General features: G+C 40.3%; 2 protein-coding genes across 4 annotated transcripts in view; both read left to right on the top strand.

Annotated features, from left to right (window-relative positions):
- LOC107673519 (eukaryotic translation initiation factor 4E transporter-like) overlaps window positions 1-943 on the top strand; it is a 16,980-nt gene extending 16,037 nt beyond the window's left edge. Inside the window, exon 19 of the mRNA XM_016467130.1 lies at window positions 70-943. Within this exon, the coding sequence (XP_016322616.1) occupies window positions 70-266 (197 nt within the window). The 3' untranslated portion in view covers window positions 267-943. The remainder of the gene's footprint in view (window positions 1-69) is intronic.
- Window positions 944-2,301: 1,358 nt separating this feature from the next.
- Window positions 2,302-11,415, top strand: patz1 (POZ/BTB and AT hook containing zinc finger 1). Of its 3 annotated transcripts, XM_016467129.1 has the most exons (6): window positions 2,302-3,672; window positions 3,765-3,828; window positions 6,197-6,368; window positions 6,718-6,879; window positions 8,700-8,909; window positions 10,285-11,415. In XM_016467129.1, exons 1-6 carry the CDS (start codon window positions 2,489-2,491, stop codon window positions 10,746-10,748), a joined length of 2,256 nt encoding a protein of 751 aa, XP_016322615.1. In that variant the 5' UTR covers window positions 2,302-2,488; the 3' UTR covers window positions 10,749-11,415. The 3 variants fall into 3 exon arrangements, with proteins under 3 accessions (XP_016322615.1, XP_016322613.1, XP_016322614.1); XM_016467127.1 differs by lacking the exon at window positions 8,700-8,909; XM_016467128.1 differs by lacking the exons at window positions 6,718-6,879; window positions 8,700-8,909.
- Window positions 11,416-12,779: the final 1,364 nt, after the last annotated feature.

Raw genomic sequence — 12,779 nt, 5'->3', positions numbered from 1 at the left:
TTTGTTTTTTTAGTTTTTTTTTTTTTTTTTTTTTTGTATGGTTTTTCAATTATTTTATTTTCTCCACAGATCTGCCAGTGGCTCCATCGGGAGGCCCCCAGTCACAGAGCCACGGTCCTCATCGGACAAACCATTCACAGCGAAGAGGTGGTAGCCCTCCTCTGGGTCTGGCCAAGTGGTTTGGTTCTGATGTGCTGCAACAGCCCCTCCCTTCTATGCCGTCTACTAAAGTAATCAGTGTTGACGAGCTCGAGTTCCACCAGTGATGACATCCTGTGACCAGTCAGCAGGAGTGAAGCAAGACATCCCTTCCCTTCCCCACTACCCTCTAGTTGGAAAGATATGAACTTTGATTTCTACCATAATGTACAGATGTCAGAGCCCTGTCTATTTTTCTGTGCTCTGTCTGAAACCCTTGCAGTTGCTAATTTTTTTTTTTGTTTTTAAAGGCCTGAAGTTGAGGGAAAAGACACTTTTTTTTTTTTTTTTTTTTTTCCTACCGCTTTTGTCACAAAGTAGTTTCTCATAGTTTTTGTTTTGAATTTTCAGTTTTTGCAGTAAAGTAAATGTATAGGCCTGAATTTGTACAGATTATGTATTTTCAGATTATTACGAAACAGATTATTTTCTGTCTTTATGTGGGGAAGGTTATCCTGCTATTGACAAACTGGAAAGTTGCGTTTTTCACAATGTTCCATGTTTCCCATCTAGAGTTGATCTGGGCGGAAAAGGGCGCCACTGCTGATTGCCGGTTTGTTGGAAAGGAGATGTTTGTGTGTAGCAATTTAATGCATCTCTAATCCAGAGATACATGCCATTGAAACTTTTGCTGGAATATTGAAGCCAGCATGTTCTGCAAGAGGGGACACTCTTCCACCCCAAGAAGTGAATGCTAGTTGTGCCTTTGTTTCCTTTTTGATTTTTTTTTTTTTTTTTTTTTTTTTAAGCAAAAAGCCTTCCCATCCCTTCTCCAGCCAGTCTTCTTAGTCACTGTATGAGAAGCACTGCTCTGAATCACAGCTCTGAATCACATTTGTTTTAGGGTGGCAGGGGTTGGCAATTAAGTAATGTGCTATTAATTTAAGAAGCACAAATAGTTGATAAATATAAAAAAAAATAAAAATCATTCACATAAAATTGTTGTCAAGGTCTCATTGATTTCAAGGTCTTAAATTGTCTGCCTGGAAAAAAGCAAACTTTTCAGAGGGTTGATTGAAGAAATCTTCTGCTCTGAATGGCTGTATGTATATGGTGTTCTTTGCTGTTAATGCCCCAGTTCTTCCATATTCCAGAGAAAATGAACAGTCATTATACTATGCTTGCAAGTAAATGTTCAAAATGCCTAAACTGCTGTAGCACGTTGTAGAATTTATTAGCGTTGCACATATCAGGCGTCCTTGGTAAATAAATTGGAGTCTGTTCTAGTGTTAACCATGCATGTCCAAGCCATACTCCCTTTGCCATACTTCTGTACCCAATCTCATGGCCGATTGGCCAGGTGTTTTTTTTCTTTTCTACACAGTATTGTTTTGTGTTATATGGGGCTTTTCACAAACCCAAGGACACTGGATAATGCATGGACTGAAACTTAAAAGCAGACAAACTACATAAGAGTACAACACAACATGAATATGAAGGCAAACTGAACAAAAACTGATTGCAATTATTAATCAGACCACATTTCAATGTTGTCAGAAAAAAACGGACAACTACCCAAGAAAGACAATCTGAGCTCAAAAACTAATAAAATACTGTGGTGTGAAACCAGTGTTTTATGCAATTTTATGGTTTTTTTTTTAAACAATGTTTCCCTAAAAGTATTTGTGCATCTGATTTCCAAAACTACAAACAATACAGCAGCCAGGCACACTGCAAGGCAGTGTAGTCTACAACAATTACCTTTCTCTATTGTTAGTGTCTTTGTGCTTGAAATGTACAGTACCAGTTCAGGAGAGCAGCTGTCTGTCTGACTGACTGTCTAGGCTACAGTGCCAGTTCAAGAGTTTTGACACTTCACTTTAATTTCGTTCACGTTTACTGTATATTTTCTAATTGGTTACAATGTCTAAAAGAGAGAAAGAGACGGTCTGCTGTCATGTATTCGGTGTCTGGCGTACATTTGGGGGAGGGGGCTCGCTGGAAAACAAGGATGTGAATTCATAACGCTGCGAACCAGGAAGACGGACGCGAAACTTAAATTTCAGTATCTACGCTTTATCTTTGGACCGAAGTAATGTATTAAATAAACTGTGCTAAAACAAAAAAATATTAAACGCGAACGACCCCCCCCCTCCCTTTAAGCAAAGGTCGAAGTTCACAGGAAGCTGGGGGGCTGCCATTTTTCCCCCTGCTAACATGTTAGATGCTAAAAAGGCGAGGAGTGGTGGTCGCTGCTGAGTGCTTCTCTGTATTGGGTGTTTGCCGTTCGTTTGCGTTTGTCTACCTCTTCTGTCGTATGCGTTAGGCTCAGTTGTTGAATGAAGGCGGCATGGAGAGGACAGAACAGCCGTGGAATTCCTCCTACACGTACCAGGTGAGCAAACACAGCGCAGAGATGCTACACAACCTCAACAGCCAGAGAAAAGATGGAGGCAGGTTTTGTGATGTTATCTTGCGCGTCGGGGAGGAGAGCTTCCCCGCGCACAAGGCGGTGCTGGCGGCGTGCAGCGAGTATTTTGAGTCGGTGTTCAGCTGTCAGGCGGAAGACGACGGCCAGGGCAAGGAGCTGGAGATGCACACGATCAGCCCCAAAGTTTTCCGAGACATCCTAGACTTCGCGTACACCTCTAAGATCGTGGTGCGTCTGGAGTGCTTCCCGGAGCTTATGACCGCGGCGAAGTTTCTGCTCATGCGATCTGTCATCGAGATCTGTCAGGAGGTCATCAAACAATCCAACGTGCAGATCCTCGTGCCTCCTTCCCGAGGAGGCGAGCACAGCCTGTTCAGGGCCGCGGAGCAGCTGTCATACCCCCTGCCGGTGGACATGTCAAACGGGAGCGTGTCCAGCGGCGCAGTGTTTACCGACAACAACGACAGCGACAGTGCCGATCCGACGCAGCCAAGTAACAGCTCTCAGCCGGCCGCTTCCGGAGCACAAGCGGCCGATCGCTTAGCGGTTTCCCCACTGGAGTTTCCCAGCAGCCACCTCAGTAGCGACGGCTCCAAGCGAGGCAGAGGGAGACCCAAAAAAGAGCCCTCGACAGAGCCGATCACTTACAACAACAGCACTGCTCAAAACGAAAACGATGGGATTTTCTCGTGCGGGGTTTGTGGTAAGCTGTTTCCCGACGACGTCCAGTTGAGAAACCACGAGACGCAGCACGGGACGTTCACCGGCGGCGTGAGCACCAGAGCGGAGCTGGTCGCTGTGGACGGCCCGACGATGATCTCTCATCCCCAGGCGCGGTTTCAGGAAAACGGACTGCCCGCGGACAACCGTAAACGCGAGAGGACGAGACGACACGTCGCGTGTGATCTGTGCGGGAAGGTCTTCCGAGACGTCTACCACCTCAACCGGCACAAACTGTCTCATTCGGGCGAGAAACCGTACGCGTGTCCGGTGTGCGGGCTGCGCTTCAAACGCAAGGACAGGATGTCTTACCATGTGCGGTCTCACGACGGCTCGGTGGGTAAACCGTATGTCTGTCAAAGCTGCGGGAAAGGTTTCTCCAGGTGAGCGCAGTCATTTATGAATGCTTCTATACATACACTGCATTCGTTTTGTATTTGTGTCATCATACATGATTTGTGTGATGTTTTTGTAGGCCAGACCATCTGAATGGACATATTAAACAGGTTCACACCACAGAGAGACCTCACAAGTGTCAGGTGAGAAATGCTACATTTTAATATATGCCCATTCTCATGTTTCAAAGCTGTATGGCTTTCTTTCATATAATGAATTTCTTAATCATATTCCAGCCACTCTTTTCCATATAACGAAAGTGACAGGACTGGGGCTGTCATACTCCAAAATCACAACAACAAAAAAACACCATAAAATACAATAAACTTGTGAAGCCATATGGTAGCTTTGTGTGAGAAACAGAAATAACCACTATGTTAATACCGTGTCTGAAGAACTAGTTTGACTAACTAGCAGTTAACCAAGTGGTAAGTGGTCTTATTTTTGGATTTAAATGAGACCAATTTGCATTTTTATGTAACTGATTTTAAAAAGTTATGACCATTTTTGCAGAAACAGTTAGATGGCTAACTTTTAAGAGTACCCTAAGCAGTTTATGCAACCACCCCTTAAATTTTTATCGTTATTCACGTAAAATCTTGTTTTGGCACACATACAAAATTTTATTTTATTTTTTTTCAATTAATCAAATAATCTCAATTCAAGATTATTTCTATAGCACTTTTCACGATATAAATTGTTGCAAAGCAACTTTAGAGAAAATTTACGTTTCTATTTTAAAGTTTCTACATAATATTTAGTAGTAGCTTATCAGTGGTGACTATGGCAGGTTGATGTCCATATGGCAGAAATGTACAGTAAAATTAATGCAGTTAGTTAATGACATGTAATCAAACAGACATGGACATTATTAACTGTAATGATTATATGTTGTGATTAAATTTATTGCAAAATTTGGTAGTTTTGTTTGTTGTTTGAGGGTTTGCATCATCTGAGATCCTCTGGGGGGTTGGCATCATCTCTTCTCTGGTGTTCGGTCATCTCAGATCTTCGTAAGGGCTGGATTCAGACTGAAGCTTGTGTAATTACTTCGGGATGCCAATCCCGTGGCAGAAACAGAGAAGCAATGAATCAATTTCTGCAGTTCACAAATCTGGTCTCACTTTCTGCATCCTAATTTGCATACTTCCCATCCTAAATACTAAAAGTATTCAGGTTTAGAATGAGTGTGTCCCAAATCATAGTATATTACAATTATGTGACAGAGTGGTCCATTGAAGACGCAATTATGACATGGTAGTATGTCCCAAATCTTGTCTACACTTCTGCTACACACTCAAAAGTATGTACTGTTTCTTAACAAAAACAAGATCTACTTTTATGGGATAATATAATTTGGATGCAGCAAATGATTAATTCACAAACCAGATTGACCAGGTTAGTTTAACTTGTAGTTATTATCAAGCTACAGTGGGATTTTAGTCAGATTAAAGCATCTACATGGCCTTCAAAAAATTGAATTGTTGCTTTAGTCTGTGAATGTAAAAACATTGGTGGTCACAGTGGTTAGCAGTTTGCTGCAGGAGATTATTATCAGTAAATAATGACATTAAGTTGGCATGAAACCGAACTTGCAATCATCTTTTGTACCGTACTGTGACGCGTATATGAGTAAAACAGCTTCTCGAACAAGAACAAATGGAGGGTGGGACTGGACTGAATATTGACTGAGTTAATTTAAAGGGGTGTTGAGTTACATTCAAGCTATTTTAAGGCATGAGAACATTATTTTCACAAGAAAAAACATTTAAATATGTCATTTTGATTATCAAAGATAAGTTTTAAGGGATAAAATATTTGACTACAGGGGGACTTTAATTATTACAAAGGGTGCTGGGAGAAACGAAGCTTTTCGAAGCATTGAATCAGTTGAACCAATTGCTTCGAAAAATGATTCGCTGCTTCGAAGCAATTGAAACCGCACATGCTGGCGACACCTGCTGGAAACAATGTGACGTAACGAAGCTTCGTTTGCTAAAATCACGTGACCTGGCCGATTTGATACGCGCTCCGAAACACTGATTCGAAACAAAAGATTAGCAAATGTTTCGAAGCTTCGTGAAGCAGTGATTCGAACGCGCCCATTACTAGGGTGCATGCATTAAAAAAGTGATGTGCGCAGATATATAATTTATAATAAACACTGCGATATTCCATTGAGAAAAGTTAAATTTTAATTTTCATGGTGACAAGATGGTTCTTCACTCAAAGCTATAATATAATTTGGCTTCAAAAGATTTGTAATATGTAACATATGTTATTATTAGTCATATTGAACACTTTCAGGATGGGATGATCCTTTAATGATGCTTTTTTGTTGTTGTTTTAGATCTCGACAGCTCAGGTCCTCGTTCACATTCATTATATGTACTAGAGTGGAATTTAAATATTTGAGTGAACACCTCCATTAAATCAACTTTATGTTTTGATAACACTCCCAAAAATGATCTCTTGGAAAATGCTTGTAAACCATATCTTGAAATGTCTCAGATATGCAACGCATCTTTCGCTACACGAGATCGCCTGAGGTCGCACCTGGCATGCCATGAAGATAAGATACCATGTCAAGTGTGTGGGAAATTCCTCCGGGCTGCCTACATGACCGACCACTTGAAAAAACACAGTGAAGGACCTCATAACTACTGTGGAATATGCAACAAAGGTACTGGTCAGACACACATTGAAAATAACTCATTTTATCAAGGCGTTGCTTATAAACACAGCAGAACTTGTGCTTACAAAATACCCAGCTAATGATCCACATTTTCATTGCCACTGACACCATCCTTAGTAAGTTAGCTTAGGCTCACAGAAACTGATTGGCTTATTAATGCAGAAAACTGTCTTAAGGGGAAAAGGCTGAAGTTTTAAATAGTAGTACTGAAAAGGTTTGTGGCTTATGCTTTATATTTTTTGAAAGCCATAGAGTAATCTTCTGATTAATAAAACTGAGTGTTGTTCTGTTTTTTGTTTTTATTTGTTTTTCCTACTTGTTCTTCCGATGGTCTCAGGTTTTTCTACTGCATCCTACTTAAAGGTGCATGTAAAAATGCACCACAGCTCGTCCATGCTCCCTTCCTCTGCAGCACATCAGTTCCCTGAACCGCGCACCAACAGACCACAGATGCACAACGGCGCCCCCTACCACTCAGGACGCCAGTGCGCAGTGGAAGGCAAGCAAGCCTCTCCCCACAGCGTCAAATTGTTGCCCGCTCACTTGCTGTCTTTTTCACTGCTGCTTATCAGATGCTGCATCTGCTTGCATATAAACTCACCGCAAATACAGATTGTAGCGCTGCACATTTATCATTTATTGCAGCATAATGTGCAGGGAATCAGAGATATGTGTTCAGAATTTGGCAGTCTGAATTACATAATCTTTTAGGACTTTTCTCTCAGTGGATGAGAATGGATGTTTGTAATTGTAACTGCAATTGTAATGATACCTTTGTATCAATTGACTGATGAAGTATCGAGTATGTAGATAGTTCTTGTAGTTTTGCAAAGTTAATGGATGGCTGCCAGGTGTAAATTCAAAGTACGTTATTCATTATTTGACTTACTGGCAAAATACTAAAATGAGATTAAAAAGATTTACTTTTAAAAGAATAGTTCATCCCAAAATGAAAGGTTGCTGAAAATATTCTCACCCTCAGTCCAAGATGTAGATGAGTTTGTTTCTTCATTGGAACAGATCTAGAGAAATCTCTCACCAGTGGATCCTTTGCAGCAAATGGGTGCTGTCAGAATGAGAGTCCAAACGGCTGATAAAAAAATCTCAATAATTCACAAGTAATACACACGACTCCAGCCCATCAGTTAACATCTTGTGAAGTAAATAACTGTTTGTAATAAAACAAATCCACCATTAAGGTATTTTAACGTCAAAGCGTTGTTTCTAGCCAAAAAACAACTCCGTAATAATGCTTACTCTGGAATACTTGTGGATTATTGTGATGTTTTTATCATCTGTTTGGACTCTCATTCTGACGGCACCCATTCGCTGCAGAGGATCCATTGGTAAGTAAGTTTTTCCAGATCTGTTCTGATGAACACACAAACTCATCTACATCTCGGATGGGCTGAGAGTACATTTTCAGCAAATTTTCATTTTTGGGGGCAATTACTGCTTTAAATTTCTTTATTAGTCTTTATTTAAATAAGGTGCATTTAGAGATACAGTTGATTTAAGACCTGAGCTAAATAATAGTTGCAGACCTATCAATCAGCTTTGTCTGCTAGTCACTTTGCTGCTGACCAATTTAGCATGGCCATGTGTCCCATTCTGTATCATCTCCATCAAGTGCTGACATAATGAAAGCGTTTTTGATCCTTCATTCATGCATGTCCACATAAGTGCACATACACGCTGTGCATTATTTCTGTGGATTTAATGGACCTTTTTCAAACAATTATTGCCATAAAATCCAGCAGCTTGTGATGGGGAATATCCTTACTGAACACTGAACATAGGAAACAATGTGGAGACAGCATTTTTTCTAAAGGACTAAAAGTATTCCAGAATCTTTCCATGACCCCTTGGTAATGGAGATGCCAAGAATTATGAAAATTCTATTTTTTTCTTGTTTCCAGTAGGTTATTAACGTTAATTACTATGTGGATTCACTAGAATTGAGAGGAAGTGAATTTATTTTTGATCTTGTAATGCAAGCTTTAGGGTTTTGGCAGTTAATATGCAAAAAAAACGCAGAAATACATCAGAAAGGTGCCATTAACTTTACATCAGTACAGAATTGTCATTACAGTATCACTCCAACAGTATCATTGAGCTGCTGGCTTGGCATGTAATGAAAGAAAAAGATTCATTCATTCAAAACTTATTTTTGTCATTTTAGCTTTGAACAAACAATGTTTCTGAACTGATGTGAAGCTAGAGGTCATCTGACTGTACTGACTGCGAATTGTCCCCCTTGGCCTCTGTCTTTTCCTCTACCCATATCCCTTAACTCTTGGGGCGGTTACTGGCGTGTAGACCTTTGCACCAGTCGCCGGCTCGTGGTTACCTTTCCCGAGACAGAGGGGTCTTTTCGGGGGCTAACTGGGCCAGTTCTACCCCAGCCCGTCCCTCCGGCCTTCGGCCTGCAGCCTGAGCTGCTCCTGGGCAAGCTAGGTCCAACTCCCTATTTCTGGGAGTGCCGCTCTCCTGGAGCACCAGGGTTTCCACTTCATGGACCTCTTACAGGTCAGTACGGGCTGTTTTGAGGGTGGCAATGTGGTGAGCCAAAGAACTGAGGATGTCTGGATGCTGTAACTGATAAGTCTGGTGCAAATATCTGCTAAGCACCATTAACATTTACAAGACTGTCAAGTAAAATATCGGTCTGGGTTTCAGTTCTAACCTAATAATTGTCTCGTCAGTATTTTGCTCATGCTTTTGTCTGGTGGTTCTCAGTGCTGCTTGATTTTCAGCAGTTTGCTTTAACAGCACCCAATTCTGACCTCTTGTCTTTCATAATTTATGCTTTGGAAGAACTGGACTGTATTTATTCTTAAGTTTCTGGGTCTGTAAATTGCCCTGTAGCTGTAACCAACTAGAGTTTCAATTATTTTTCAGTACAAAATAGTGGAATAGAGTTTGAGAGACTGTAACTCTAGATCCTTGGTACTCAACATGTTGTTCATAGAGTGAACATGTTACTCTTTAATGAGAGTGTTGTAGCACAAGGTCTCATTTTTCCCCAAATATAGTGCTTCTCAGCCAATCAGAAATTATCTATGGTCTCATGCGCTGAAGTGTCGCTCATTTGTTAGTAGCTAGGAGAACTACTTGGTTAGTAGGTCAGGCTTAATTTCAGTAACATGTAGAAAAAAGTGAGCACCAATCATTCAGAGCAGAGTAGAGAATTCAGTTTTTCATGGTTGTTGATTGGTAGAGTCTACTTTGTGGTAGAGAAATCTCCACATTTTTAAAGGGATAGTTTACTAAAAAATTACAATTATGTCATAATTTAGTCATTTTTATGTTGTTTCAAAATTGTTTGACTGCCTTTCATTTGTGGAACATACAAGAAGATATTTTGAGAGATTTTCTTGTCCATACAGTTTAAATCAGTGGGCTCCAGTGTTGTTTGGTTCCTGGGAGTTTTTCAAAATATCATCTTTTGTGTTCCAGACTAGAAATTCATACAGGTTTGGAACAACCTGAGTGTGACTAAATTATAAAAATGTCCTTTTTGCTTCCAAACTAATGTTAAGTGCCACTGCTCTAGAGCCTAGGAACTCAGTAGACTAAAAATCGGAAGTATTAATTTTCCATATAATGTTGTACGCAATAGGATGCAGTTTACTTTTATTATATTTCTCTTTCTTACACAAAGTCACAAAACAGCACAAAAAAATTAGACAAGCCACAATATAATGATCAGTGAGGGCCAAGCTGTTTTTATACTGAAACTGGTTTAGATAAGTAGTTGCTGTGGTCATGAGGATTTAGGTATAAAGGAAATATATTTATTTTTAGATGTGTTGCTTAATGTGAGGCTCCTTCTCTCTTCCTATATATCTCTCTGTCCCCCTCCTTCCCTGATATCCCCTTCCCCACTCTGTGTTTACCTCAGACGGGCAGGAGAATGCTGGGAAATGCCCCCATCAGGACTCTGATGGATCGGATGCAGTTTTCGGTGACTTTTCCAACGGAACGGACCTCAAGGCTGAACAGAAAGTAGAGGGAGAAGAAATGGAGGTGACATCTTTCATCTTCAACGGCCAACCTGAGGATGCATTGACCTCGCCGGGGGGATCCAAAAACATCCAAACAATAGACCAAGAAAAGAAGTTTGCCTGCGGCGACTGTAGCCAGACCTTCCGCACAAAGTCTTACCTCAACAAACACCATCATAGGGTTCATAAGAAACGTGCTGCGACCGGGTCGGGTCTCAGTGATCTCTGCTCACCCTTTTCCCCCCAACAGAATATGTCACTTCTTGAATCCTTTGGCTTTCAGATCGTCCAGTCAGCCTTTGCCTCCTCACTAGTGGACTCTGAGATGGGCAGCAGTGGAATGGGTTTAGGGGAGAAATGACCCCTTTGAGATTCAGACATTTCTTATAACCTTATTGGACAACCAAACTTTTCATAACTGCGAGTTTAGTCTGTTGTCTCATACTCCTTGATGCCATATGTAGACTACTTTTTGTTTTGTTTTTGGCTTTTCTTACTATTCTAATGTTTGTTAATGTTTTGACTTTGCCATCATGGATGCCATTTTGATTCTATCTTGGTGTGAAGCAGCTAATCTGTTTATTCCTCCTTTGACAAATCCTCAACTTCATTGGTCTATCCTTAAAAAAAAAATTAATTGCTTTTGACATGTATGTGTATCACGTGTGTCTCTCAGCTTCCAGATTGTGGATTGAGGATGATGTCCCAAACTTTCAGAATGTACCTCTAGGTTATTTTTGCCCAGACTTACCTCACCGAGAAGCATAACATTAGCAAGCATTACAATTTTAACAGTCTAAACAACAGTTTTCACAATCAGAAAACATTGAGACTGTGTAATTTGCGCAGCTGTTGCAGTCCAATGACCATTAACACCTAGATATAAAACATAAATATTTTAGTCTTTTTCTGTATGAGTTACTTTAACAAATGCTTAAATTATTTTAAATCCTTTAAAACTTCAGGCTAAATAATGGCTGTTAAAGGGTTAGTTCACCCAAAAATGAAAATTAGCCTGTGTTTTATTCACCCTCAAAGCATCCTAGGTGTATGTGGCTTTCTTCTTTCAGACGAACCCAATCGGAGGTATATTAAAAAATGTCCTGGCCCCTCCAAGCCTTTCAATGGGGGTAAGCGGGTGTTGGTTGTCAACAGTTCAGAAGACATGAAATAAAGTACGCACATCTGTAATAAAACATCCCTCACACGGTTCCGAGGGGTGAATAAAGGCCTCCTGTAGCGAATCCATGCATTTTTGTAAGAAAATTATCCATATTTCAAACGTAAACACTTTTTTCTCACTTCCGCTGACTGTGGTACGCGGAAGCCATTCAGGCGGATGATGTAAGACGTATGCGTCGTGCGCAAGCCTCTGAGAAATGCAGGAGCAAAGGAAACAAAGTTTCCTTACTTTATCAAAGGAAAACCAGTCTCCTCTTCGAAATCCTCCGACATTTTTCTTTACAAATCCTCTTTTCGTGCTTCTAATTCATGACCGGCATTTTTTTTTTTTTTTGTCTCCACGTTCTTCACTAATCACGCAACACCGACATCCTATGTCATCCGCCTGAACAGCTTCCGCATATGACAGTCAGCGGAAGTGAGAAAAAAGTGTTTATTACGTTTGAAATATGGATATTTATCTTACAAAAATGCATGGATTTGCTACAGAAGGCCTTTATTCACCCCCCGAAGCCGTGTGAGGTACGTTTTATTACGGATGCGCGCACTTTATTTCATGTCTTCTGAACTGTTGACAACCAACACCCACTTACCCCCATTGAAAGGCTTGGAGGGGCCAGGACAATTTTTAATATAACTTTGATTGGGTTCGTCTGAAAGAAGAAAGCCACATACACCTAGGATGCTTCGAGGGTGAGTAAAGCACAGGCTAATTTTCATTTTTGTGTGAACTAACCCTTTAACTTAGTCATTTTTGTGGTGTTTCTTTGTTTATCATTGGTAGTTCTGAGACAGATTATTTTGGCTCACAAAAAGTGTGTCCGTTTTTAATATCCAACAGGGACCAGTTTCAGGTTTCACTGTAAGATATAGCAAGAAGCAAAGAATATATTTTATTAACTTATTGATACCGGTGTCCAAGTCTCCTTTACGCAAAGGTATATATTGAGTTTTGTTGCGATGTGCTATTTTCTTGAATCATGCAGTTGACAGGAGGACGGCACGAGAGTGATGACATGTATGTATGAGTACACGTTTGTATGTTGTGGTCTCTCCAATGTCCTTTATCTCTAGAATGTAATATAAACAGAGGGCTTTTTAATCTTTTTTTAATATATCAGAGTGGTTCAGTACATTACTGCTTAATTTAAAGTCTTGTCACTATACATGACGTAACATTCATATATATATATATATATATATATATATA

The sequence above is a fragment of the Sinocyclocheilus anshuiensis genome, unplaced genomic scaffold (assembly GCF_001515605.1).
Source record: "Sinocyclocheilus anshuiensis isolate Anshui unplaced genomic scaffold, SAMN03320099.WGS_v1.1 scaffold44, whole genome shotgun sequence".
Lineage (NCBI taxonomy): Eukaryota > Metazoa > Chordata > Actinopteri > Cypriniformes > Cyprinidae > Sinocyclocheilus > Sinocyclocheilus anshuiensis.
The sequence above is the reverse complement of the archived record's forward strand: the minus strand, read 5'-3'. Positions and strand labels throughout refer to the sequence as shown.

What these genes read in the sequence shown, in the direction of transcription:
- patz1 (XM_016467129.1), top strand. Translation starts at nt 2,489, where the DNA reads ATGGAGAGGACAGAACAGCCGTGGAATTCCTCCTACACGTACCAGGTG. An exon ending in CTGTGGAATATGCAACAAAG is followed by an intron (nt 6,369 to 6,717) that starts GTACTGGTCAGA and finishes CGATGGTCTCAG; the next exon opens with GTTTTTCTACTGCATCCTAC. An exon ending in ACTTCATGGACCTCTTACAG is followed by an intron (nt 8,910 to 10,284) that starts GTCAGTACGGGC and finishes TGTTTACCTCAG; the next exon opens with ACGGGCAGGAGAATGCTGGG.